This window comes from Drosophila ananassae, chromosome 3R (assembly GCF_017639315.1).
Source record: "Drosophila ananassae strain 14024-0371.13 chromosome 3R, ASM1763931v2, whole genome shotgun sequence".
NCBI lineage: Eukaryota > Metazoa > Arthropoda > Insecta > Diptera > Drosophilidae > Drosophila > Drosophila ananassae.
Window position 1 is genome coordinate 13352490 of NC_057930.1, and position 23516 is coordinate 13376005.

A 23516-nucleotide genomic window follows, 5' to 3' on the forward strand; every position below is an offset into this window, starting at 1 on the left:
AAACCCAGGTGAAAATGAAGAAAAACGTTCAGGTGAAAGGGAAACTGGTAACCCGAATGAAAGTCAGCTGATTGACAGACTAATTATGCATCTTATTATTCGTATTTACAAAATATATTTTCATACATTCATATATATTCACTATATATATATATAATCATATCCAAAATGGTTGGAGATTGCTAAACTAAGCCTTGCATTTACACACTTTTATGAATGTCTGTCGATTTTAATACTGATTTTTGTGTGCGTTTCTGTTAAGTTTTAGATTTGTTTTTTGTTTAGATTGAAGAAAAGTCTTTTCTTATGCATATCGTTGAGGCTTTCTCTCACTCTGGCTTCTTGTTTTTCCTCTATTTTCTTGATTATGGATTTTGGGATCCTTGGAATTCCAGAGAACTTCTCAATTGCACACACTGATCCACTCCTCCACGTGGCACTCCTCGCACTCCACACTACAGCACCATTGAAATTTACAGTGACACCGCTCGGCCCGCCGTTCGATTATTTGGCTATGACCACGCCCACAACAGAGGGAGGTGCAGCCGTCACTGGTCGTGGTGTTCCGGTTGCACTTACGACCCACAGTGCCTGGAGAGAAATCACAAAATATATAACTATTCGGGAAATAATTACAAAATACTTTATAATCTAAAAAATCATTTCTAAATATTTATATCTTTAATCTTAAATCTTTAAATCTACTATATATATTTTGTATACATATATTTTTACTAATAAATATATTATTTCTATTAAATAAACTTTAATCGAATATAAACTGCCCTCCTTTTCGAGAAGTCTGTCAGCCATAAATGTCGATTCTTTACAAAGTAGCATCTAATCTCATCTATTGGAGGACACGCGTGGCTATTAAAAGACCATAAATAAACTATTAAACTAAAGCATAAACAAAGTATCATAATTGTTTGGCCGGCGATAATTGCCAACGTTAATTGCCATCATTTGCCTAGACACGACACCGGACACGGGCACATGAATCAAAACGCCCGATGGGTTGGCTGCCTGGCTGTTAGGCTGTTAGGCTGAACTGAGCTGAGCTGGCCAGCTCACTTCATTCCACTAAGCCAACGATTAATTATAAATTTGCGTCGTAATTAACACTTTTAAATTGTTGCCAGGCCCGGGCTCAGCAGCAACAGCCACAGAAACGCTTTTGATAATTTGCAAATGTGTCAACAGCAAAATGGCCAACGAAAATTGCAAGTGGCAGTTAGACGACTACGTTGACGTGCCTCTCCGTTTAGTCCGATATAAAATAACAGAGGTGCCTTGAAAAGGGGGGTTTGGACAGGTAAAAAATTAGCCTACAATATGAAAAATATATTATATTATTTTATAGTTTTTAACACATGTTTTTAGGCCATGCATTCTTTGGCTTATGGGAACTTAAAAAGATATGATGCTTTTTGCTTGAATTCATTTCAGTTTTCTTTATTTATTTGAAATCCCCTCTTTAATTTCTTAAGCCCCTCTCTGAATTTAACAATCCAAATCCGATTTAAGCTGATCCGATCCGATCCAATCCAAAACCGAGCTGCTGTACGTTGTCAGTGGGTTGCATATTTTTTCGTGAATTATGTGGCATGTTTGGGTAGCTCGTTTAAAAATCGTTTTTATTTTTTGCTGCCGTTCATTTGCATTTTTGATTTATTTATTAGAGAAAAATTTAATTTATCGCGCCATCGTATCGGTAAATCATTTTTAATTAGTTGCACAAAATATCTTAATAGGAAAGAGATCTCGTAACGCTTATTTGGTAACTTTTTAAAAGCAAATACATATTTTATGGATTATAGACTAATTCATAATAAATTGAATCCTGGAACTTACCCTGTATATCTGCTCCTAGATCCCGCTCACAAAAGTTAGGCGATCGCTGGTAATAGAACAAGGACGTCTCCAACTTGCGGGCCATCCTGGCGGCGTTCTTGTCGGCACCCTGCTGCCTTGCTCCACGCTCCACACCCAGATCCTCGTGGCGTCTCGAGTCAGAGTCCGACGAACCACCGATGTCCAGCGCACTAGTCGCATCCATTATGTCCATATCCTGGGACGACGATCCTGAGCTGCTGCCGCCATTGGATTTTTTGTTGCGTGCTCGTTTCAAAACAACGACTGGTTCCCCATTGCCCAGATTTGATTGATCAACCAGGATGGCCTTGCGGAATTGGTGCTTCAGGACCTTGCCCACAACGTGGAAGTCGGGGGCGGATTTCCAGCAGGTCTTAAGCTGGCAGCTCCCGGACATGCCATGGCATTTGCATCGAAACTCCATGTTGTTGGAAACGGCCTGAAAAGAAAGTTTTATGTTTTTTTAATTAACAATCTATAAAATTTAGGAAGAACCTACCATTCTTCCTGCATGATTGTTGTGTAGATTGATCTTGGACTGAATATCACCCGCTTTTTCGCGACAATCCAGGAAGAGCTTGGAGTACTCCACACCGAAGTCCATGTTGTGGGAACAGCCGCCCCATTTCCAGCGACTGGCGATTTTGGAACGCTCGTATTTCTTCTCCTCCTCGGGCGTGAGAATCTGGTTTGTCTCCAAGTACTGGAGAAACTGCTTCTTCTCCTTGTCCAGCGACTGGCGGAGGTTCTTGTTGAGGGTCTTCCGATTGATGGTCGGGTCGCAGCCGCAGGACATCAAACGGCCTTGGCTGCAGGCCCGGGCCACACTGTGGGCCACCCCGGCGGCCGAAATTGCAAAGGCGAATGCGCTCTCCCGGTACCCTAAAATGGCGCAAAAAAAAAAGCAAATAAATAAATAAAAATTGGATATATTGTTTGTGGATTTGGAATGGCAGAGAACAGAGAGCAGTGCTTGCTCCTTTGGGAATCATTGGCAACTATTGCAATTTATGCGGTGTTATTTTTAACGCTGCATTCGAAACAGCAGCAACCGCCCTGGGAATTCGATAGCTGCGGCTTTTCTGCCTTGACAAGATCTCCAAAACCAGCAACACTGTGACAAAACCCATTTTAATGATCCAGGCCCACACCCACCCAAGGTACTTGGATGCAGTTAAAAAAAAAAAAAGACCTTCAATGGGTTTGCTGGAATACTTTGAAAGATAATTAATATATGATACATGTGGACTATTTCTCCAAAATTAATGATAAAGATTTCAATTCGTGAGAACGTTCTTGCCATTATTACGAAAAATTGCAAACCCCAAAGTGTATTTGTGGAAATGCCTTATGCAGCGGTGGCAGCTGTCAAATGGCTGTCAAAAATGTTGACGTTAATCATGGCCGACATGGCCGTGAGTGGCCCAAAGTTGGCAACATTTGTCAGCGATTGACATGCAAATAGTCAGCGCCACTTTGCATAAAAAAAACGAAAAACACAAAAAACCAAATCGGGCGACAGTACATATGTCAATGTGACAGGCTTGCATCATTCCGGGTTAGCCTTTTATTGGCATTGGCTGGCTGGTTGACTCCTCTCCAGGCGATTCCAATTCGATTTCAATTCAATTCGGCCTGCTGTCAAGCAATCAGTCAGTCAAGCCGGCCAGTCCGTCACTCAGGATGCGCACGAATGCAAATGTCAATGTTGTGACAAGTTGTCGTACAGATCGGTCATCCATCCGTCCATCCATCCATCCATCGAACGATCGATTGCAATGCAAGTGCAATGGAAAATTGTGTGTGTAGCGCGCATTTGATTGACGATTAAGACGCCATCAATCAAGGCATCAGCGAACAGTAGCCCCCACACTCCGGTATCGACTTGAATTCCAACTGCCACTCCCATTGAAAGGCCCGCTCTATAGTGATCAGTGGTGGATCGGTGATCGCTGATCGGTGATCGGCGATCGCGGACTTGATTTATGCACGCTTTGTTTGTTCTGTCCCAGGCCATTTGCAAATCCAAATCACATCATTGGCAACAGTTACATTTGACAATGCCTTGGGGCCGCTTGATCTCCCGATCTCTCTTGCATAAATTGGCCACAAAGTGGACCCTGATGTTGCTGCTGCTGCTGTTGCTGTTGCTGCACTGGCGTCCAGTCTCGATCGCGACTTTAGTCTGAATATCCAATCTCCACAGCTTCCCTAAAACTCCCAATTCCAAAACTCCAACCTCCAATATCCAAGCTCCAAGCTCCAAGCTCCATGCCCCTGTCTCTTGTCTGTTGTCTCGTGTGTTGCAATCCCAAGTAATTGTTTGCGACATACGTCGCTCGCTTGTTGTCACATGAGCAGCGAGAGACAGAGAGAAAAGGAGAATTATTGGAGAAGAGCATTCAAAAGTGAGACCCAGAGATAAAGGTCGATCTGCTAGTACACACTCAAAAAATACGTTTTTGAAAATATTTTAAAATAGATCATAAAAGGTGATAGATGCCTACACCTACCTGTATATGATAAAGTTGGAATATTTAGTTATACATCTTCAAAAATATAATTCAGATTAAAAAAACACTAAATCTTAACTAAATCTTACTCCTCATAATATTGCAGAATAGATAAAATTATAAAACTTTTTAGTAGTGCAGTTAATCCTTTTACTACTTTTCCGATTGGAGCCTTTGGTCTCCTCTCCCGCTCCACTTGATTGACAATAATGCATGGTAGCAGCAGAAAAAAGCAAAAGCTACGGCACCAGTGGCAGTGGCAGTGGCAAGCAACCCAATCCAAGATCAGCGATCTGCAACGTACGACGATCGACGATCGACGAGTTCCATAAGTTATAGTAGATGTATGCAAAATAGTTGACCTGTCCATGCGCCGTTTCGTTTAGTTTCGTTTCGATTGTCAGTCATTGTGCGGAGTGGAAATGGCTGGGCGATCGGGCGACTTGATTTGTTTCGTTTCACTTGGTCGCTCGGTTGGCTTGCTCGAGAGAGGTCCACTGTCCACTGTCCACTGCCCAGTGTCCAGGGTCCATTTGTCCGTTCATCGAATCGATCCGATCCCTGACTCTGTGGCTGCCTTTCTGCCCTTATAAGTCGTCTTCGGTTTGCTGTTGGCCTGTCAATATTGACTCTCGTTATGTGCAGTTCCTTCCTTATTTAATGGACGCACGAACGGGCCCGGGTTGACAAACGGACGGACGGACGGACAGAGGGACTAACGGACAAATGTAGAGGCGGACAGACGGACATACGTACGATCCTCAGACATGTCAGTGACATAAGCTTGGGTTTACCATATTGGCTGAAGGCTAGTCGAGAGTTACTTGGAAGTGCTGCTTAATGTTGCTGCTGTTACTGTTGAAGCTGATGCTGATGCTGCTGCTGCTGCTGCTGCTCTGGTGTGGCATGCATTTGAAGATTTATGGTTCGGCATTGTCTTTTCGGCAATGTTGTTAACTTTAGACCGTTTTAATGCCATTTTGGCATTTGCCTCGATCCGCTTTCGTGCCCTCGAATGCAAATAATATGCACAAAAATTGGTGTAATGGAATGATTTGGCTTGAAAGGGGTGTTCTCATTTTCATTTTCGCATTTCCATCTAAATTGCCAAACTTTTCCATTAACAAAAGCAGCAAACACAATCACAGCATAGGGTCCATGGGGATATTGATGTAGTAAAGTTAAAAAAATAATACAAAAATATATAAATTATTAAAAAAAAGCATTAAAACCAAAACTGCCTAAGAACCCAAATAAAACTTATTTTGTTTTGTAAAATTTAAACGAAAAAGCATATGAGAACCACACTGATAATCACATCAGTGCAATGACAACAATGACAATGTAGGGACCCTGTCCAGTTCCACATCCATTTCCAAGTCGAAATCCGGGGTTCATTCCCAGGACTGTCCAGCAGCCTCCTGTCCTGTCCTGTCCTGTCGTCTCCTCGCCAAAAGGCATTCGTTTGTCTCGGCTGTTCGATGTCAGTGGATGCGGCAGCATCCGTCAACGGAGATAACAATTTTTTAAATTGAAATTGAATGAAGTGGTTTGCTTACAATATAATTTATACAACGAATGCAAATAAATTACGCCGTACGGAGGAAGAAAATGAGAGGAGGACCAGACCCAGGACAAGAATGAGCCCATGGCCACATGGCTCTTCCCTTTTAGTCAAGAGCTACTGTATGGTTGTCGTTGTCGGTTGTCGCATTGAAATTTGCGAGAAATCTTTCCAATATCTTTGACTTTATATCGCGAATTTCCATTTTGCGAATTTCCATTGTTTTCTTTTAATTCAGAAAATATATAACATTTTTAACTTCTCAAAAGTTTTTACAGAAAAATGTGGGTTAGTTGATTATAAAATGTTAATAAAATGGATAAAATAATAAAATAATAGTTATAATAAATATAGAAGTAAATAAGAGACTCTCTAAAGAGCCACAAGACATAGGAGCCGTTACCATTAGAACTCTGGTCATAACTGGCCGCTCGACAATATAATACAAACAATTAACAATGGAAAAATAAAATAATTCAAAAATAAGCAAAGAAGAAAACTTGAGCAACCGTGGGTAGATGTGGTTCCGCATGAGATCGCTGGCAAAATAAAAAATCAATTAATTTAAATAATAAGATATATGTAAATAATGATAAGGACTTGCTAAGAAGTGATCAGGATTACTTGTCCTGGTGCAGTTCCACATAAGGATCCCATGAGTGGAATAATTCATTTAAATAATTTATCATGGATTATTGTTATTTATTGAAAAATAATTCAAAGATAAAAGAAATCCAAAATAAAGAAAATAAAAGAAAAATAATCCCAAAATAAAAGAAAATGATAAGGAGTAGGTGCGGTACCAGAATACAAAACTACCATCTTCCTTCATCATATTTGACTTTATATTGGAATTTAGTGGAATTGGATTTTAGTTTATATAAATGTTAAATGAAATAAGAGACCATGATCGGAGAAGTATATGATATAAGTCAGGCTACTTAATAATTAAATAAAATGAGATTGTGATGAATAAGAACTTCGTTTAATACAAGAAGAAACAAGAAAGATGGTAATGAAGGCGCCAAAAGTGAAAATGTTTTATTTAATAATTAATAAAAATAAAAGAAGGATAATAGAACATGAGAATCAGGTTGTCCAAACACAGATGCCAGGTGATCTTTAAAATATTAATAAAATAAAAAGGTTAAGAAGTACTGCTCAAGCAGAGTCTGGAGCACGCCCACGGAAGAGCCCATGAGTAAAATAATTAATTTAAATGATTTTTCATGGAAAAATAAATAGTTCAAAAATAAAGAAAGAAGTGGAGGATCAGGAAAATAAGGACCAAGACAACAAAAAAAAAACAACTTTCTTCAGCCAGATCCTGGAGGCTGATCCGTTCAAATCAGAAAATCAGAATGAGGCTATTTCTTTGAAGACTTAAAAATCGTACAAGATAACCATAGATCATAAAATTAATTTAATATGAAATACTTTTTTCAAAGTATTTAAGGGGTTGAAAAAATAATATAAATAATTTAAAAATAAGAAAAGGAGAAAAACCAAAGATGCAATAGTGTGTAGATGTGGGTCTGCATGAGATCGATTGCAAAATTCAATTAAAAACGGAGAGAATATTAAATTGTATTGAATCCAAAAGTTAAGTAAAAATAAAAAAAAAGTGAGTTTATTGGAGAACCTCCTCCTGGAAGCCTCCGACAAAACTGAATAGAAATGTAGAAATGCTGGCCTTTTATACGAAACGGAGCCAACATTTTAACAGAAGCCATGGCCTGCTGGCATACAGGATCTTTAATACCAAATTAGTATTACCAAACGCATTAAATGCCAATGAAAAGTTGTATACAGTTACACTTAAGTTCAAAGGGCGGTATTTTTTTTTAAATTTTAAATTTACCGCCACAGCAACTTAACCTTTACGTGTGGAAGTTCTATTATGGGTAATCCTCGCTTAATCCGACTCCAATTTCTAACATGACTCATAACAGTAGTCGGCGGAAAAATAAGAAGCTTTCCACTTTTTGCAAAAAGATCGGCGCCTGTGATCAGAGTTACCGCTACTTGTTGGCCAGCAAACAAAAGCGGCTTACAATGCGGTCCGCCTTTCATCATTTTCCCGGGTGTGGACCTGGGGGACATGGGGAACGGAACTGTGTGTGTGATCTATCCATCCATCTAATACGAGAATGCATCCCATCATGAGGCACACGCCGCCAAGGTAATACAATGCCCCACAAACAGATTAGGATATCAAAGTCAAAGTTCGTCTAGCCGCCAGTTTTTATTTAATTTTTTTTATTTTTTTCAGTTTTCTGGATGCACCGAGCTGTGACAAAACGGTGGGTCCCACATCTCTCAGAACAAGGTCCCTTTGACACTCTTAGCTGGAGATACGGAAATTTGATCTAGTCCCTAGTATCGTTGAGGTACACTGAAATTAAATACAGTATTCGGACGTTTTTTCAATCTATGTAACTCCTTTTTATACTAGAACTTTTGGATCTTTCTTAAACCTGTTTTGGTAAATGTTTGATATTTTATTTTATTTTTCAACAATACATTTTACTAGTAATTTTCTGTAGTGTCTAAGACATTAGAAGCTGGGCTTGAGTTGCTGCTGTGGCTTTTTTTTTGCCATGTCGCATCTAATAATGCGACGGTTAATAGCCTCGGACATTGTCTGCTTGACCAAACGTCTCCTCTATGGACAATTTTAATTAGACTCTATGCCTAGCGGTTTGCGTGTGGGCCGGCAATGTCTTACCCCCTTTTCCCGATGCTATAACCCCCCTCTTTGAAGACCCCAGCCTCCTGCCTTTGTGAACCGCAAAACTCGTTGACAGTTGGCGACTGGGGCCGGTCATAAAGCGATTTTGTTTGCGTGAAAGCTGAGCCACGCTTACAGCACATTTTAGTGTCAGCTTAATGGCTTTGGGCCACGACTGCAGCTACCTCTGATCTTCTGTTCGGCAACCTGAACCCCTGCCAGGGAATCTTTCGATGGGAAAGAGTGAACTCACCTTTCTTCAGTAGACTGGAGGCATGCGGATTCCGGCTCTTTGTGCTCAGCGATGAACAGTTCCAGCGGTGCCATTGAAACTGTTGGGAAAATGGTAGGAATTTGGTCGAATTTTAATGGTAGAAGAACACTATTACTTTCTTTACTATTTTTAAGGAAGCAATCCCCTTACTTACCTGGATTTGACATTCCCGTATGGCCATGTCAAGTCCTTCGAGAGCTGCTGCTGTCACATCACTGGCCTTATAGCAGAGCTCCACTTGGTCCTTCGTCAGACCAGGCACTGAACGGCAAGTGGCACGGCCATCCGGCAAGCCATGGAGACTGCAAGATAGTCCGGAAAAGTAACAATAATTATAGCTAACTTATTACTGACAAAGTTTTATAAAACAATAAATCCTATATAACATATTAGACCAAGAGCTACATAAACATTTTTAGATCATAATCATTTATCTAGACTCTGAGAATTTAAATTCAAATTAAATTTTTATTGCGCCAAACATTAAAGTCTCCAACAATTCGAAAACCGTAATTAACCTTGAGTTGCTGGCACAAAACCGCAGGCGAAGACCCAAAAAACAAAAGTAAATCTAATTAAATTTCATTTTGTTTTCGTTTCCCGAGATGTGAAGTTAAATTAGCTTTTATTTGAGCTGAGATTTAATCGAGCTACCCGCTGCGAAGTTGGCCCAGACGGTAGCTTAATATAATTTTTGTTACCAAGATTGACATAAATCTTATGGTGGGATTGTTAGGCGATGAATCACTGGGCTTTGGAGAATTCAAAAAGGTTTTCGAGACTAGAATTGATGCTAGTTAACCCTATGAGTTTTTAATTTATTTGAAATTAACTCAGATTTAATTTGAGAAACTATAAAAGATTCGAGAAATTTTTGAATCAATTTCCTTCTTAAATATTAAAAATTTGAAAAAATGTAAATACATTTTTTATAAAACGGGTTAACACTGCGCTCCCGATTGAACCCATTTAAGAGCAGGCCGTGGTATTCAAGGTCAGCTAAGTTGAATTAAGTCAAGCCGAGGTGTTCAGATCTTCAGCCCCAGATACAGATACAAGTTTTTTTTTCCTTGCTGTGGTTTTCAGTTTTTATTTTTAGTTTTGTTTTTATTTTTTGTGTGTGAGAGTGAGTGCCAGTTGACGTTGAACAACTTCATCTGACGAAGCTTTAAACTGAAGTTGTTGCCACATCGCACATTGCATCGCTTTGGAATCGCGTCGAAATCGCGTTGATCTACGACACGCAGTGTGGAATACCGGGCGTATACGTGATGCCCTGGTGTCTGCTGGCGTCTGCCTTACTCAGTTTGTTGGTAAATATATATTTTCTTAATGCCCAGACCCCTTAGCCCCCGTCGGCTGGGGTTAATTGTGGCACGTCGCGTGTAAGAAAAACGAATGGAAAAAAAATCCAGTGTATGCCTCAAATGTAGAAACGTGCCATTTTCACACACGTCCTCTGGCTGCAAAGTGAAGATTTAGAGATCCTGATCGGTATTGCGCATCATTTGTATGCCACTCGCGTTCCGGCGTAACTGCAGCCGTTGATTTGGCCAACCAGATCTTGGCCAGATGGCAGATTCGCACAGCAGGTTCGTATAATTTACAAAATTTGCAACTTTTAATGTTGAATTTGCACAAAAGAGCACAGACACGAACGTTCTGTGGAAATGATAATGGTCATGGGGTTACTTTACCATTTTAATATGATTTCGTAATTGCTTATTAATTTATGATATATTTTTTGATCGTAAAATGATTAAAAATCATTATAATTTAATTGAAAGTCACATAACATCCTATTTCCTACCCGTACTTATCATCATTTCCCAATCAAAGCCAAACAAAACTGCAAATCTGAGGAGTTAAAAAAGTATCAAAGGAGCAAAATTATAAAGGTGAAGAGCCGTAAAAAGAACTTGAATAACTTCTTGGGCAAAATGCATTTTAATTGGCTGACGTTTCTGCGATACGAATGCGAATATGCAATGCGGTCCAGACATCTCGCCAGATAAAGAATTTAAACTGATGCACATTTTGTTAACAGCTTTATAAAGCATATGGCTTTTAGTTACCATTGCCGATGCCATTTGCCGACTTCAATAAAACTGATAAGAGAACGCGAAGAAAGAAAAATCGAAACACAGAGAGAAAAAAGTTTAAATATCAAAGAAAAGTTCATATTTTACATTTCTTTGGACCTTAGCGTATTTTTGCAAAATATTAAAAAAGCAAGGAAGTCTTTAAGAGTGTCCAAGGTAGTAAGAAGAAAAAAAGAGTGCCCAAAGTAGTAAGAATAAAAAAAAGAGTGCCCAAAGTATTTTTCAGTGCCTAAAAAGCTGATGGAGACGCTGAGTCATGATTTCGCCAAGCTGCTGAGTTCAGTTCCCAAGATTCCTCGTTTGCGTATTTCACGCGATGCGATAGCAATGCAATTGATTCGCTTATAAAATTTATCGATCTCTGTTCCTTCGCAAAAGGAGCGAAGACGTTTGCTTATCAGGCTAAGATACAACAAAATACAAAAAAAAAAGCATTGTGGCTAAAAGATAAAAGCCGGCAAAAAGAAACTGACCAGATCTAAATTTAATTTCGATTTTGAATTTCATAACTGCAGTCCTTTCTCACGCTTTCTGCCGTTCGGGCCTCGAGTTCTATTGAAATGCCATAAAAAGATTGAGGCTTTAATAGGCGCCGCCGCCGCCTCAGTCTCACTTCAGTCTCAGCCACAGCCTCAGTTATTTTTTCCCTTGGTTTATTTTTGATTTTAATTTTTTGTTTTTTGTCTGGTCTGTCAAACGGTAGCCCATGCATAAATCAAGGATTTTTGCCTTCACCGAACTACTACAATATAAAATCACAATCTTTGTTATTCAACTAGCCAGCTAAGCCAGTTAGGCCAAAACAATGTTTCCCACATACAGATGCAGATACAGAAACAGACGGATTGCCGGATAGCCATAGATTGAAGCATTTCAGCCGGGGCAGATAACTTTGGTGGAGACATTCCTGAACAGTTTCCTCCATGGGCAGGGGGCTTTTGAAGGAGGTGGAGGCAGGGATGTGAGTTTGGGAGACCACAGCCACAGCTAGGAATGTCTTTGATCCAATCCGTCGTCCGTACAGGGTGATCCAGTCACTGTCAGCGCCAGGCTTTAAGTCGAGAGTATTTCATTTCCATACCCCTTCGGCTTCAGCGGCTTTAAAGGCAATTAAATTTAATTATCGCATATTTTGGGAATATTTAAACAGTTGCGTAAGCAAATAGGAGTTGGATGGGTTTTCGAAATAGTGATTTAAAATTACATGAGAGACATTGTTTAAAACAATGTTATTCAGAAGAGTTATTAATTAAAAAACCATTTTCAAGCTTATAATTAGTAAGCTTTTCGAATCTCGATAAGTGTTGTAGTAATATCGTTAGAAAATAATCAAAATAAGTGTTGTAAGCTTCATTATCAAACCCGAGGTGCTTAATCGCAGCCAACTTAAGGCATTATTACTTTGCAGCTCCGTGACATCGTACGTTTTCTCTAAAATATTGTGGCATGTGAAAAATTGTGAAAAAGTTATTGTGAAAAAGTTGTGAAAAATTTCTTAAATTTAATAAATTTTGTGAAAGAAACTAGGAAAGGTGAGTACTGGGCATTGATTAACTTGAAATGGAATTATGCTAGCTGGCGGAAGCGACTGCAAGTGGCAGCTTTTTGGCTCATAAATATTTTACCTTCAGGTGCTCCACCAGGCCACTGAAGAACACTTGAACGTGTGAAATCCTGGCGAATGCTGGTGCATCCGCGGAAGCTTACCTGTGCAGGTGAGCATGTGTGTGTGTAGGTGTTGTACCCAATTAAGCTGCAAACTGCAGAATTTTCGAGCCAGAGGCGTGGCAGCTTGACAATTCATTTGCATTTCAAACGTCGCCAATTGTGGCGCACATAACCCATGCATGCATGTGTGTGTGTGTGCCTCCCCTGCAGTACCAAAAAATCACTAAGGAAAATATTCCTCAACGATAGAGAGGGACACACTGAGAAAAGAGTGAGATGCAACGTCTTTAAAAACAATAGAAAATGCAAAGACAGTCGATGAGAGAAAAAAATTCTCTCAGCAAAGTAAGTGAGCGGAGAGGGAGAGTATGATCACATATTCTTGGGTTTCTAAATATTTTTCGCGTGAAACTTTAACCCAATGGTTCAATGGTTAAGATGTCTGCCTGTTAATCCTAGATCGTTGGTTCGATTCCCACCGGAAGACTATGAATATTATGAGTTTTCTTTATGTTTACTTTTATTTATTTTTTAATATCGCAACCTCAATATAAAATTTTACATTTATTCTTTTTTTTAAATGGGGATTTAAAAAATAATTGAGATTGATTGATATATACACCTTTGTAGAGTCATATTATTGTCAATCGCAGTCTACGCGCGATTCCTTGATAGCTTAGAGGCTTGCATGTTGGTCTATTAAACAAAAGCACGGAGGTTCGAATCCCAGTCCAGGCGAAAGTAAGTAAAAATAATACAATGTAGTTTATGATATTTGTAAAATGTTTCTTAACATTTAAACTCGTTTACGATTTGCGAAAACAAATTAATACATAAAAACATTGGTGTGGTGGGTTTCTAAAAATAGACAATGATTTTTTTTCAAAATGTCTTTCCAGGGATTTTTTTGCAAAAAATGACCAAGGAGTTCTTTGATGAGTTCTTTGCAAAGAATACCAAATACCTTCCCTAGGATTTCTTTGCAGGTATTCCTGGGGAAATTCCCTAACCAGTTAGGGAGAAAATTCCCCAGGTCACCGATGCATAGGACATCCCATACAAAAATTCCTTAACGAATTTCATATACCAGCACTGGGGAATTCCTAATGCATGGTGAGCAGGTAATGGAGAGTTCCACAAGGAACTCCTCAACACTGGAACTGCAGGGTCATTATGCGTTGCAATTATGATGTTGCAACTACAAGGATGGCAACAACAACAGTTACTGGAAAAACGAGCCACGAGAAGGAGAACAAGAACGCCAGCGAATTGCAGGCTGCACTTCAGGCAGCAAGTTGCAACATCGTTGTTGCACCGCTGCAGTCTCAACAAGCAGAGCAAAAAGTATGTTGACAACCCCGTGTACAACGAAAAAAAAAATGGAGGTGTCATTAATGGAAATCGACTAATGTTATGCCCTATAGTAAGACATTTTTATTTCTATGTGTTTAAGAGAAGAATATGTTTGAGAATTTGCAACACATACACGTTATTCCAAAGATCTTCATTTTACTGAAATATTTTCTAGCTTCTTTTATGAGAAAACTCATCATTTTTGAAAACTTTTATGTTTTTCAGAATTAATCTCTTGACATAAGATTTTATGATCCCCTTCTAGGGTATGACAACTACGAGAGTAACGAGATTAACAAGCTGCAACTACTAGGCGAGGCAACCAGTCAGACCAGGCGAGGTAATGCAACCAACCCAGCTCCCAGATCTCTGATCCCAGCTTCCAACTCCCTGCTCCACCTCTCCATTGCAGGAAAATCTAGAGTCGAGGCAGGAGACTTGGATTGACAAGCGACCCAGGCGCATTATAAAACTTGAGTACCATGGACCACCCTGCAATTGAAATCGGCTCAATTGTGTGTAGGCTCCACGGTTCAGCAACATCAGGGAATCCGATTCCGATCAGATGGAGTCCCACATCCATGTCCAATCATCCACTGAAAATGGGGGGCGGCCCCGGAAGCTGTTCGCTTTTTCATTTGTGGCAAGAAAAAATGGCGTTTGTGGCTTGGGCCTGGTCTAACACGTAAGTTGCCATTTTGGTTTGAATATTTTTTTCAGAGGTCTTTGATTTTCTAGGTTATATTCTTGGGTTGTCTGGCTATTAATTCTGACATTTTAACATAAATTCGCATTTAACAATTAAGATTTCCTGAAAGTAAAAAGCAGCTGCTCGACAGCTAGCGAGAAATTCCCACAAACCGCAACAATCTCATGTTAATCAGACACAATTAGGTTAGCTTAATTCCCAAAATGCTATCACTAGATCAATATTAATTATGCCAACACCTCCGGCTGACAGCAGTTTCTCTCCGAGGGGGAAATTGATTAATCTGTTGTTGCTGCGACAGCACAACAGCAACATTAACCCGGCAGTTGTTGCTGCTTGTCGTTTAATTAATTAACTCGCCAACAGCAACAACAGTCGTACATATAACACGGCGTAATGAGCTCGTAGCTGGAAGTTAATTTGTTGACAAGCTACTTCAAGTAGAGAGTTTTGCTTTACATTTGCTGATGGATTTGGTCTTAGTCCTCTGGCTAGAAATGGTAAGAGAGAGCAATACCTACCAACGTGTGCAGCAGGCCAAGATAATTACAACAATTAAATGCAAATTGCAATGGTGCGATGTTGCTGTTGGTGTGGTGATGTTGCTGCCAATGTTGCTGCTGCTTCCTGTGTCTTTTTGGTGTTGCTGTTGCTGGTTGTGGCCTTTTGATGTTGCTGCTGTTGCTGTTGCTTGCCACGCAGTCATCGCTCGGCTTTGATTTGCATAAATTTTCATACAATTGAAGCCCAGTGTTTAATTGTAAAGCATTTTCGTTAATCAATTTATCACTTGGCACTGTTGTCGTTTTGGTTGCGGTTTCATTCGTTTGCTGAGGCCAAGCATCACGAAACATTTTGTAGGGCACATTTGAATTATCTTGATTGCTTTTCCTTTGGCCTTCACAAAGGGTTTTTAGAGTTTTTTAGTTTATTAAGGGCTATGTTTTTAAAGGAAATTAAACTTGGATTTTGAGAACTGGTTGCCATTATATTAAACTTAGCTAATTCATTTGATTTTTTTAGAAATCTAAGTTTTAAGGATCTGAATTCACTTCGAATACTTATTTAATTTCATTTTTGAGTTTCAATTTGAAAGCCAAACTGTTAAAAATATATAGAATTTTACTCAAAATCAAACTGAAGGTTCAAACTGAAGTAAAATAATATAATAAACTTTTGTTTCCCAAGTTTTATATTCATGAAAATGAATTATTTTTAGTATATTTAAGTTGTAATCGTTTATTAAACGAATCATTAAACCAAACGAATCAAACGAATATCATTAGTTCTTTTACTGGTTTATCACTTTTAACTTAATTAATTTCAGAGATTCTCACAAACTGCCGTATAAGATTTGTAAATTAATTTTTTCTTGGGTTCAATTGAATTTTTCACCCGGCCATTACACGATCAGCTTTGTCTTTGGCTTTTAACTTTGAGCCCAACTCCCTGGCTACTGGCCAGCGAAATTCATTTTCTCGTGATGTTTGTCGTTATATTCGTACATTTTTTTGTATTTCTTGTTATTTTTCTATTTACAATCGCTTTTTTGCTTGGAACCGAGAGGAGACTGGGCTTGTCCGATTGGTCTGTAATACAAGTTTTGGATTCTTTTTAGGTTTTGCCTGAGTGCTTTCCTCTTTTTTACTTTTTGCTTCTGTTTCTGGGTGGCTTTCCGTACTTTGATTCGATTTGCGGTTTTTTTGTTAGGAAGGTAATGGCTTTGTGTGCGGCAATCCAGTTGGTAATGGCGATTATAGTTTGTTTTTAAAGGTATTTTTTAATGTTTATGATAATTGAATTTTTTTTTTTAATTTTTGTAGTCCAAAATTGTTATTACATGCGATTAAACCAAGCTAGGTTTTTGCCAGTTTTAAATATGATCCTTGCTTAGTTTGTAAACTTAGTGACGGATTTTTGCATTTTAATTTTTATATTTAAGAGGAATATTGTATAAAATCATAAATAAAAATCAAAAAAGTGTTTTGATGAAATAGTTTTTTGACTTTAAAATTTTTAATTCAATTCTTCAATAAATGTTTCGTTTTTATTTCAGTTTAACATCTTAAATGCTAAGCCAAGTTTATTTTGTGTAAATTTGTATTAGAAATATTTATATGTAAACATTTTATTTATTTTTTTTCGCTTATATTTTATTTGATTAGAACAATTTTTTACCAAATACTGAAACTATATTTGGTATCCTTTGTTTTAATTGCACGGAAGACACAGGACACGAACGTCCTGCTAGCGGAGCGAGTAGAGCGACTATGAGACGAGAGCCGAGCCCGTCAGCCTCTAAATGCAAATTAAAATTGAAATGTTTGAAACGGAGGCTGGGTGGCTGCCAGGCTTCGTTGTTATCGACATCGACATCGTCGGTTGTTCTCGTTGCCGTTGTCGTCTTCGTCCTAGCCGTGTCCTGTGCGTGTTATCCTGGGAATTACGGATTCATGGGAGTGGGCTGCAAAATGGGGAAAGGGATGTGGAATGTGCGCGTGCCTTTCTGTTAGAGGGTGAATCCTGATTTCTGGCTCAGCAGCGACTGGCTGGCGAAAGTAAGCAAATACATCAAAGGATGCAGGATATACATATATTGAGGCAGGGCTGCTCATTCTGGTTGCATTTATCGCATGCGAGAGTATGTCCTTGTGCTATCCTTGATTTGCGGCCCAATTAACACATTGGCATTACAATTGGATGATAAATTCATTAATAAATTCGTATTCATTGGGTGTTTGTATTGATTAAAGATTTTTAACACCTGACTAACAGGCAGGACTGAGTCTTTAAAGACTTATTAAACACACAGCTGGCTTGTGGGTTTTTGCTGCTGTGGCAAGGACACACGACCGAGTGCCACTTCTCTTGAACATCAAAGGGTTAACAACAAAAGTGAAACTGGTGCAGTGTCAGCTTCTGCCCCACCATCTTTTCTCTTCTCATTGTTGTCCTGTCAAGGACTCCAATTATTGCAATTTCGTTCCTTTGTTGCTGTTGTTGTTTGCCTTTGAAATATGCTAATTTATATACTCGAGGCGGTAAAAAACAAAGGCCCAGGCAATTGATTCGCGTCTGCTTCCTTAGTTAGTTCAAGGGGTTTTTGGGGGCAAAATATGGGTCGTTTAGACTGGCGGCTTTTCTTTTATTTTCATTTTGACCGTAAATACACATATATGTGTGTGTGTGAGAGTGTGTACTGCCTGTGTGAACTTAACCCTCTTTGACTTTTCACTCGCTACTTGCTACTTGTTACCCTTCAAAGGGATTTTCTACGAGGCAGGCCAAGGGACACTTGTTGCCAGCTGTTTTTCAATGCAATATGTTGTGTCTATATGATGGCTATAGAATTTTAAGTAATTTAAGGTTATTGGCTATTAAATTATGACTTTTAAATGCCATTTTTAGTAAGTTATTGCTTTTTAATTGATTGATCTTGACCATCATAAATTGCTTGTCAAATTAAGATTAATTGAGGAAGTATTTAACAGCCAAACAGAGTCATTCAAGGAGATCTTTTTATTAGTCGTAGGTCAATGTTTGTTATTCTATTAATGTTTATTCATGTGTTTTAAAATAATAGAGCTATTAATCTTTAACACAAGTTATTAAATTAATTTGTAAAGCCTTTTTTAATAGTGTTTTTGTAGACTAATATCAAAAGAGTGAACTCGATTTATATTTGTTAAAGAAAATTGACAATTTAACTAAAAACTCACTTAAATTTGAAGCTTAATAATTTAATACAACTTTTGAATGGAATTTTCCTTGTTTCCTTTATAGTTGCTTGAAAACAACGCTAATGTTAAAGCTCATTAAAAATTATCAGCCAACAGCTTCATGCACTGCATCTCATTTTAAAGCAACTTTTGCCATTTTAGCCAGCACTCAAGCCAAAACCGCAAAAACAACAAGGCATTTGATGGTCAAATATACCTCTACCGCATACAACTGCCATGAATCACCATCACCTGGCTGAATGGAACGGAACGGATCGGATGGGATCAGTGGTGTTCTGGTTTGGGTAGTGGCTTCGCCTCCGGCAGAGGAGGAACATCCATCAATGTGCCGTTGACATTTGCTTGGACCGCTGACAAGAATTGTCACAATAAACAATACAACCACGACGACAACGACAACAACAAGAATAATTCAGGCAGCGAAGAGGACACGTGACGTGATCTGGAAGGGAGACCAAGTTCGGGATGGGATTCGGAAAACAGGAGTTGGTAAAGGAATCAGCCTGATGATTAGTTCGGTAAGTGGCAGCTTTGTTTTTTTTTTTGGTTAGAGGGGCGCATAAATTACCGAAAGGATTAACAACCCACCAGACAGGACACAGAGGCCATCAAGGGAAAGGAGGGTAGCATCATTGTTTTTGGCAATGTTCGGTGAACTGTAAGGGATTCCAACGGAACAGCGAACCGAATTCGAGGGGTTAGGATATAAGCATCATGTTTAAATTACAATCAGATCAATTTCACAGATATTTGCATGCTGAGCAAGTGTTGATGAAATACCAATGTCAGCCAGGGGTGGCTTTCTTATTAAATTTTCTAAACAAAAAAAAAGGGAAATATTTTGGTAATGAGTTTTGGGCGTTATGATAATGACAAGATAACACTGCTAATTGTGTGGGAATTGAATTTGTTTGTGAAACTTACTAAGAGTTATGTGTCTATTTTCCATAGTTTCATTTAGCCCCAAATCCCAAAACTAGTTGGTTTTGGCTGAAAAGCTTACGAAACTTTGCTCCAAAATATACTTTATAAACAAAACCCACAAAAATAGCTTGATTTTTCCACTGATTGGATATTTTTGGCTGCAGGTGTGCCCTCGACAAAGTTCAAGACAATTTTCGCTCATTAAAATGGAGAAAAAAATCCATACGAAAAATTCATCATAATGATGTTGCCCAGGGTTACCCAAACCCCCAGCCCCCAAAAGACCAGCCATAATTTAGTTAATTTTCGGTTGGGTTTCGTTGGTTTTTTCGTCAGTTTTTTGTCGGTAGGTGCAGCAGCTCTCGATTGGTTGATTTTAATTAACTCGAAATGATGGCGCGTTCATAAATCCTGACAAACATCTGACAAAATGACGCAAATTTTCGCATCGAAGAAATATCTCTTTCGGCTGAAGTAAGAAATAAAAATAAAAATTAAGTGAAAATTAATCGAAGTAATTTCGAGAGGAGCTTCTGCTTCTGCATCTGGATTTTTGGATGCCGCAGAAGCCTCTCCACCCTTTTTCTGCAAAAATCGGGCGACATTGCGAACATAACTTGCGGAATTCTTGGGGCCAAAGTGGCACAAGGTAAAAAGGGTTCGGGTTCGGGGCATATTGGAGTCCCCGGGTTTTTGGGGTCTCGTCTCTCGTTCGTATGGGAAAAATTCCGCTGGCCTCCAATCAGTGCACACACAGTTTGCATTGCCCTGACATGAAAAAGAAATCAGTGCAGGGCCTTCACCTCCACCTCTCTCCACCTTTTTTTTTTTATTTACAATTTTTTTTTTTGTTTTTGGTTGCAGATGTGTGGGAAAATTTTTCAATTTTAATTGCACGTTGTGCGTTGTCGTCCCAAAATTTAAACAGTCGATATCCCATCGTGGTGCGTCGGCCCACCTACAAAATCCCGCCCAGCCAAGAAGGGTTGGGGGCGGTGGTAGCGAAAAACAGGTGGGGTGGGAGGATTCTCTTTCCAAGGGGGGGAACTCACACAAAGTTAGCTCAGTTCGCGTCTGGAGCGCCTTTCTATGAAAATTCCTGGCAGCATCTCGTCGTCGTAGCCGCGACTGGCATCCCAGCAATGTTTTGGCTCTCAACTATGCAACCGAAGCTTCCGAAGTCTGTTCTGGGCCTCCCTCTTTTGCGGGGTGGGTTGGGGGGAGTGGGGGCAGTACCGCCCCTGCCTCATGTCAAGTTTAGCAAGCCAAAAAGGGGGCGGTAAGCGGGAAGGCGTTGCTTTGCGCAAATTACAATTAAAAATTGTTTCAAGTGGTTTACAAACCGCAGCACGCACACAACTTTGCAACAAGAAAGAGTCCTCTGATTGCCCAGGGATGGATTTCAAGATTTATTTTTCATTATAAAAATCCTTAAAATATTCAGAACAATCTTAATAATATTTTAATTTAAAATACAGCTCCTAAACTTTAATTTATTTACAAAAGAGTATGATTTTAGCTTTCGATTCTTAGCGTTTTCTGCATCCCTTGAATCTCTGCTTTCTGAGCTGGCCAGCCGGACTTGGCCTGGCCCAGAGCAGCTCATTCACATCATTGTTGTTGTGGTCATCGTCATCATCATCAAAATGAAAGTTCAAGTGCATAGCACTCGACTCGTTGGCTCCAGCGGCCATCTTGGCTTTTTAGTGACTGCCAACCAACCAGAAGAAGTGGTCCGAAATGAAAAAGAATGGAATGGAATGGAGTTGGACTTGGTGGAGATGGATGGCTGGATGGTTGGTTGGATGGATGACATTGGAGGGCTCCTACCTCCAAGAAGATGAGGGTTCGGAATGGAAAAAAGCCCCAGTCCCAGTCCCAGCCCCAGCCCCAGCCCGGTCTCCATTGTTGTTTATGACGTTGATGTGGCGCTGAAAGCTGACTGCATTCGTCATCCAACAAGTTGCAGCAACAGTTGGCCAAAAACCTGATTAGGAAAACAAAACAAAAAAATGAAGAGGATAAGGAATTTGCACATGCATTCTCATTGGAGGTTCAGGGAAAAAAAAACAGAAAAAGAGGAAAGCATTTGTCCATATGGCGGCTGAACTCGTTGCCTCTGACTTTGATTTGCTGCTGTCATTTTGTCCGTCTTTCGATCTTTCGGCCACGGCACGAAGTTCCATCCTGGGAACTTCATTTTGTTTGCCGGCTGGCGAACGGAGTGCATCCAAACCATTCAAACCATCCAACCCCCTTGACTCCACTGCGCATGTCCGTGGTGCCCCAACAAAATGAACGCCCTGTGTGGGTGGAGCCAAAATCAAAATGAACTCTCGATGACCCCAGAGCTTTGGAGCTTTAAGTTTTCCAGGGGGTTTACCCCAAAGAGCTTAAAGCTTAGCCCCAAAGGATGAGAAACAATGTTGCCAGACGATATAAGAAATTATGGCAATTTTATGATTAAAACCTAAATATCTATAAATAGATAATCTGATATTTAGTTTGCCGTTTAATGAAGTGGGCCAAGTATTTTTCGCTCAGAGTTTTAAAGTTAATTTAACCTTTTTATCCTTGAGCACTGCGCACGCGCACAGCTTATGAAAATTATGAAAGATTTACATTAATAATTCTTACAAAAGCCACACATAAATAGCCGACTGGGCAATCTACAGAGATTCTTCTACCCCATCTCCAGGGAAGTTTCCACTTCCCTCTCCTTCTGCGGAAAGAATGAGAATAAAAAATAAAAGCCAGTAAAAGACAATAACCATTTTTATTAAGCGACAATCAGCGCGCGCTGCGCGAAGTCCAGCTCAGTGAATTCCCCCAACTCCAATTCTCCAGATCTCCCAAGCTCCACTGCCTTCAAACTTTATGCTTCAGGGTCCAGTCTGCACAGAAAAAAAGAAGAACATTTAAAGTTTATAAAAGTCTGATACTGTCTGAAATAACAGTCAATCCTAAATCCTTGTTTTTAATATTTGTATTAATATTGTTTCCACTTTCCTTGTAAGCTAAATTTTTAAGTTCATAGCTTAGACTTCATAGTATTTAAAAGAAATAATATTTTTTTTGCTGTATACTGAGTAAGTTGTTGAAGACCAGGGTCCAGCTTAAGCCTCTGGTTCCAGATGGGGACTCTCGGGTCTGAGGAGGACTTCGGAGCTCGCAGTCCGGACTTCCCGCTGCGCATGCGTGCGGGGCTCTTGCATGCAAATGGAATCACTTTATTAAACAGCTTACATAATTCATGTGCTGCACATTTAATTTAAGGTCATCAGGCCCAGGCAATGGGCAGGCCACATCATGGGGTCCCCACATCCCGGGCATCATGAAAAAGACTGTGTAATAATTTTTAAATGTTTGTAAAAATAGGTGTAGACAAGTTGAAATTTATTATGGCGACGTTATAGAAGGGGCACAACGTGGGCCGGGGAGTCCATTAAAAAAAATTAGAGTAATGGAGCCAGGAGGATCCCGGACGGAAGTATTTTCGGGTTTAGTTTAGTTATTTGTTACGAGGAAGAGTAATTCATTATGAGTTCTTAGTTAAGAAAAAAATTGTCCAAAGAGAGCTCAGGGGTTGTAATCTCTATATTATATTCAACAAAAAATTAAAAAAAAAAATATATTGTTCGAGGCATAACTTATCCATTGCATTGATGTAAATCAAAAGAAAGAGACAAGGAACTAAAGAAAAAACAAGGAAAGAAAGAGAGACCCACCTGGCTTGACTACCCACCATGACTGCATTAAAAATCAACTTAATTTCACTGCCCATGGGGTCAGTTTTATGGAAACACAAAAAACCAAGATCAACACAAACACGGCAACCAGCAACCAGCAACATACAACATGCAACAGCAACAGCAACATCAAAAGCAACAGCAACAATAACCGAGAGCAACGAAAAAACGAAAAAATGATGAAGACCTCCAAAGTGGCAAAACACGAAATGGCAACAAAAATCATATTTTCACAGGCGCTTGGCGTTTGCGCAGAACTTCGCACTTGATCGGCCGATGTGGATATGGTGGGGGCTTTATTTATATATATGTGT

General features: G+C 39.5%; 1 protein-coding gene and 1 long non-coding RNA gene across 10 annotated transcripts in view; one reads left to right on the forward strand and one right to left on the reverse strand.

Annotated features, from left to right (window-relative positions):
* Window positions 1-77: 77 nt before the first annotated feature.
* Window positions 78-17094, reverse strand: LOC6498658 (protein Wnt-10b). Of its 2 annotated transcripts, XM_044716402.1 has the most exons (7): window positions 16968-17094; window positions 15311-15727; window positions 9112-9259; window positions 8937-9015; window positions 2375-2757; window positions 1855-2314; window positions 78-591 (listed from the first exon to the last, which is right to left on the reverse strand). In XM_044716402.1, exons 2-7 carry the CDS (start codon window positions 15523-15525, stop codon window positions 404-406), a joined length of 1473 nt encoding a protein of 490 aa, XP_044572337.1. In that variant the 5' UTR covers window positions 15526-15727; window positions 16968-17094; the 3' UTR covers window positions 78-403. The 2 variants fall into 2 exon arrangements, with proteins under 2 accessions (XP_044572337.1, XP_001963262.3); XM_001963226.4 differs by lacking the exon at window positions 16968-17094 and having other exon boundaries at window positions 15311-15885.
* LOC26514672 overlaps window positions 12451-23516 on the forward strand; it is a 66210-nt gene continuing 55144 nt past the window's right edge. Inside the window, exons 1-8 of one of the 8 annotated variants that reach the window (XR_006507471.1) lie at window positions 12451-12591; window positions 12691-12774; window positions 12826-13072; window positions 13358-13468; window positions 13627-14150; window positions 14306-14420; window positions 14493-14765; window positions 18671-19047. This is a non-coding gene — a long non-coding RNA (uncharacterized LOC26514672). Of the gene's footprint in view, window positions 12592-12690; window positions 12775-12825; window positions 14151-14305; window positions 14421-14492; window positions 14766-18670; window positions 19048-23516 lie in introns of all 8 variants that reach the window. The other 7 variants (XR_004311102.1, XR_004311105.1, XR_004311104.1 and 4 more) reach the window with 7 other exon arrangements.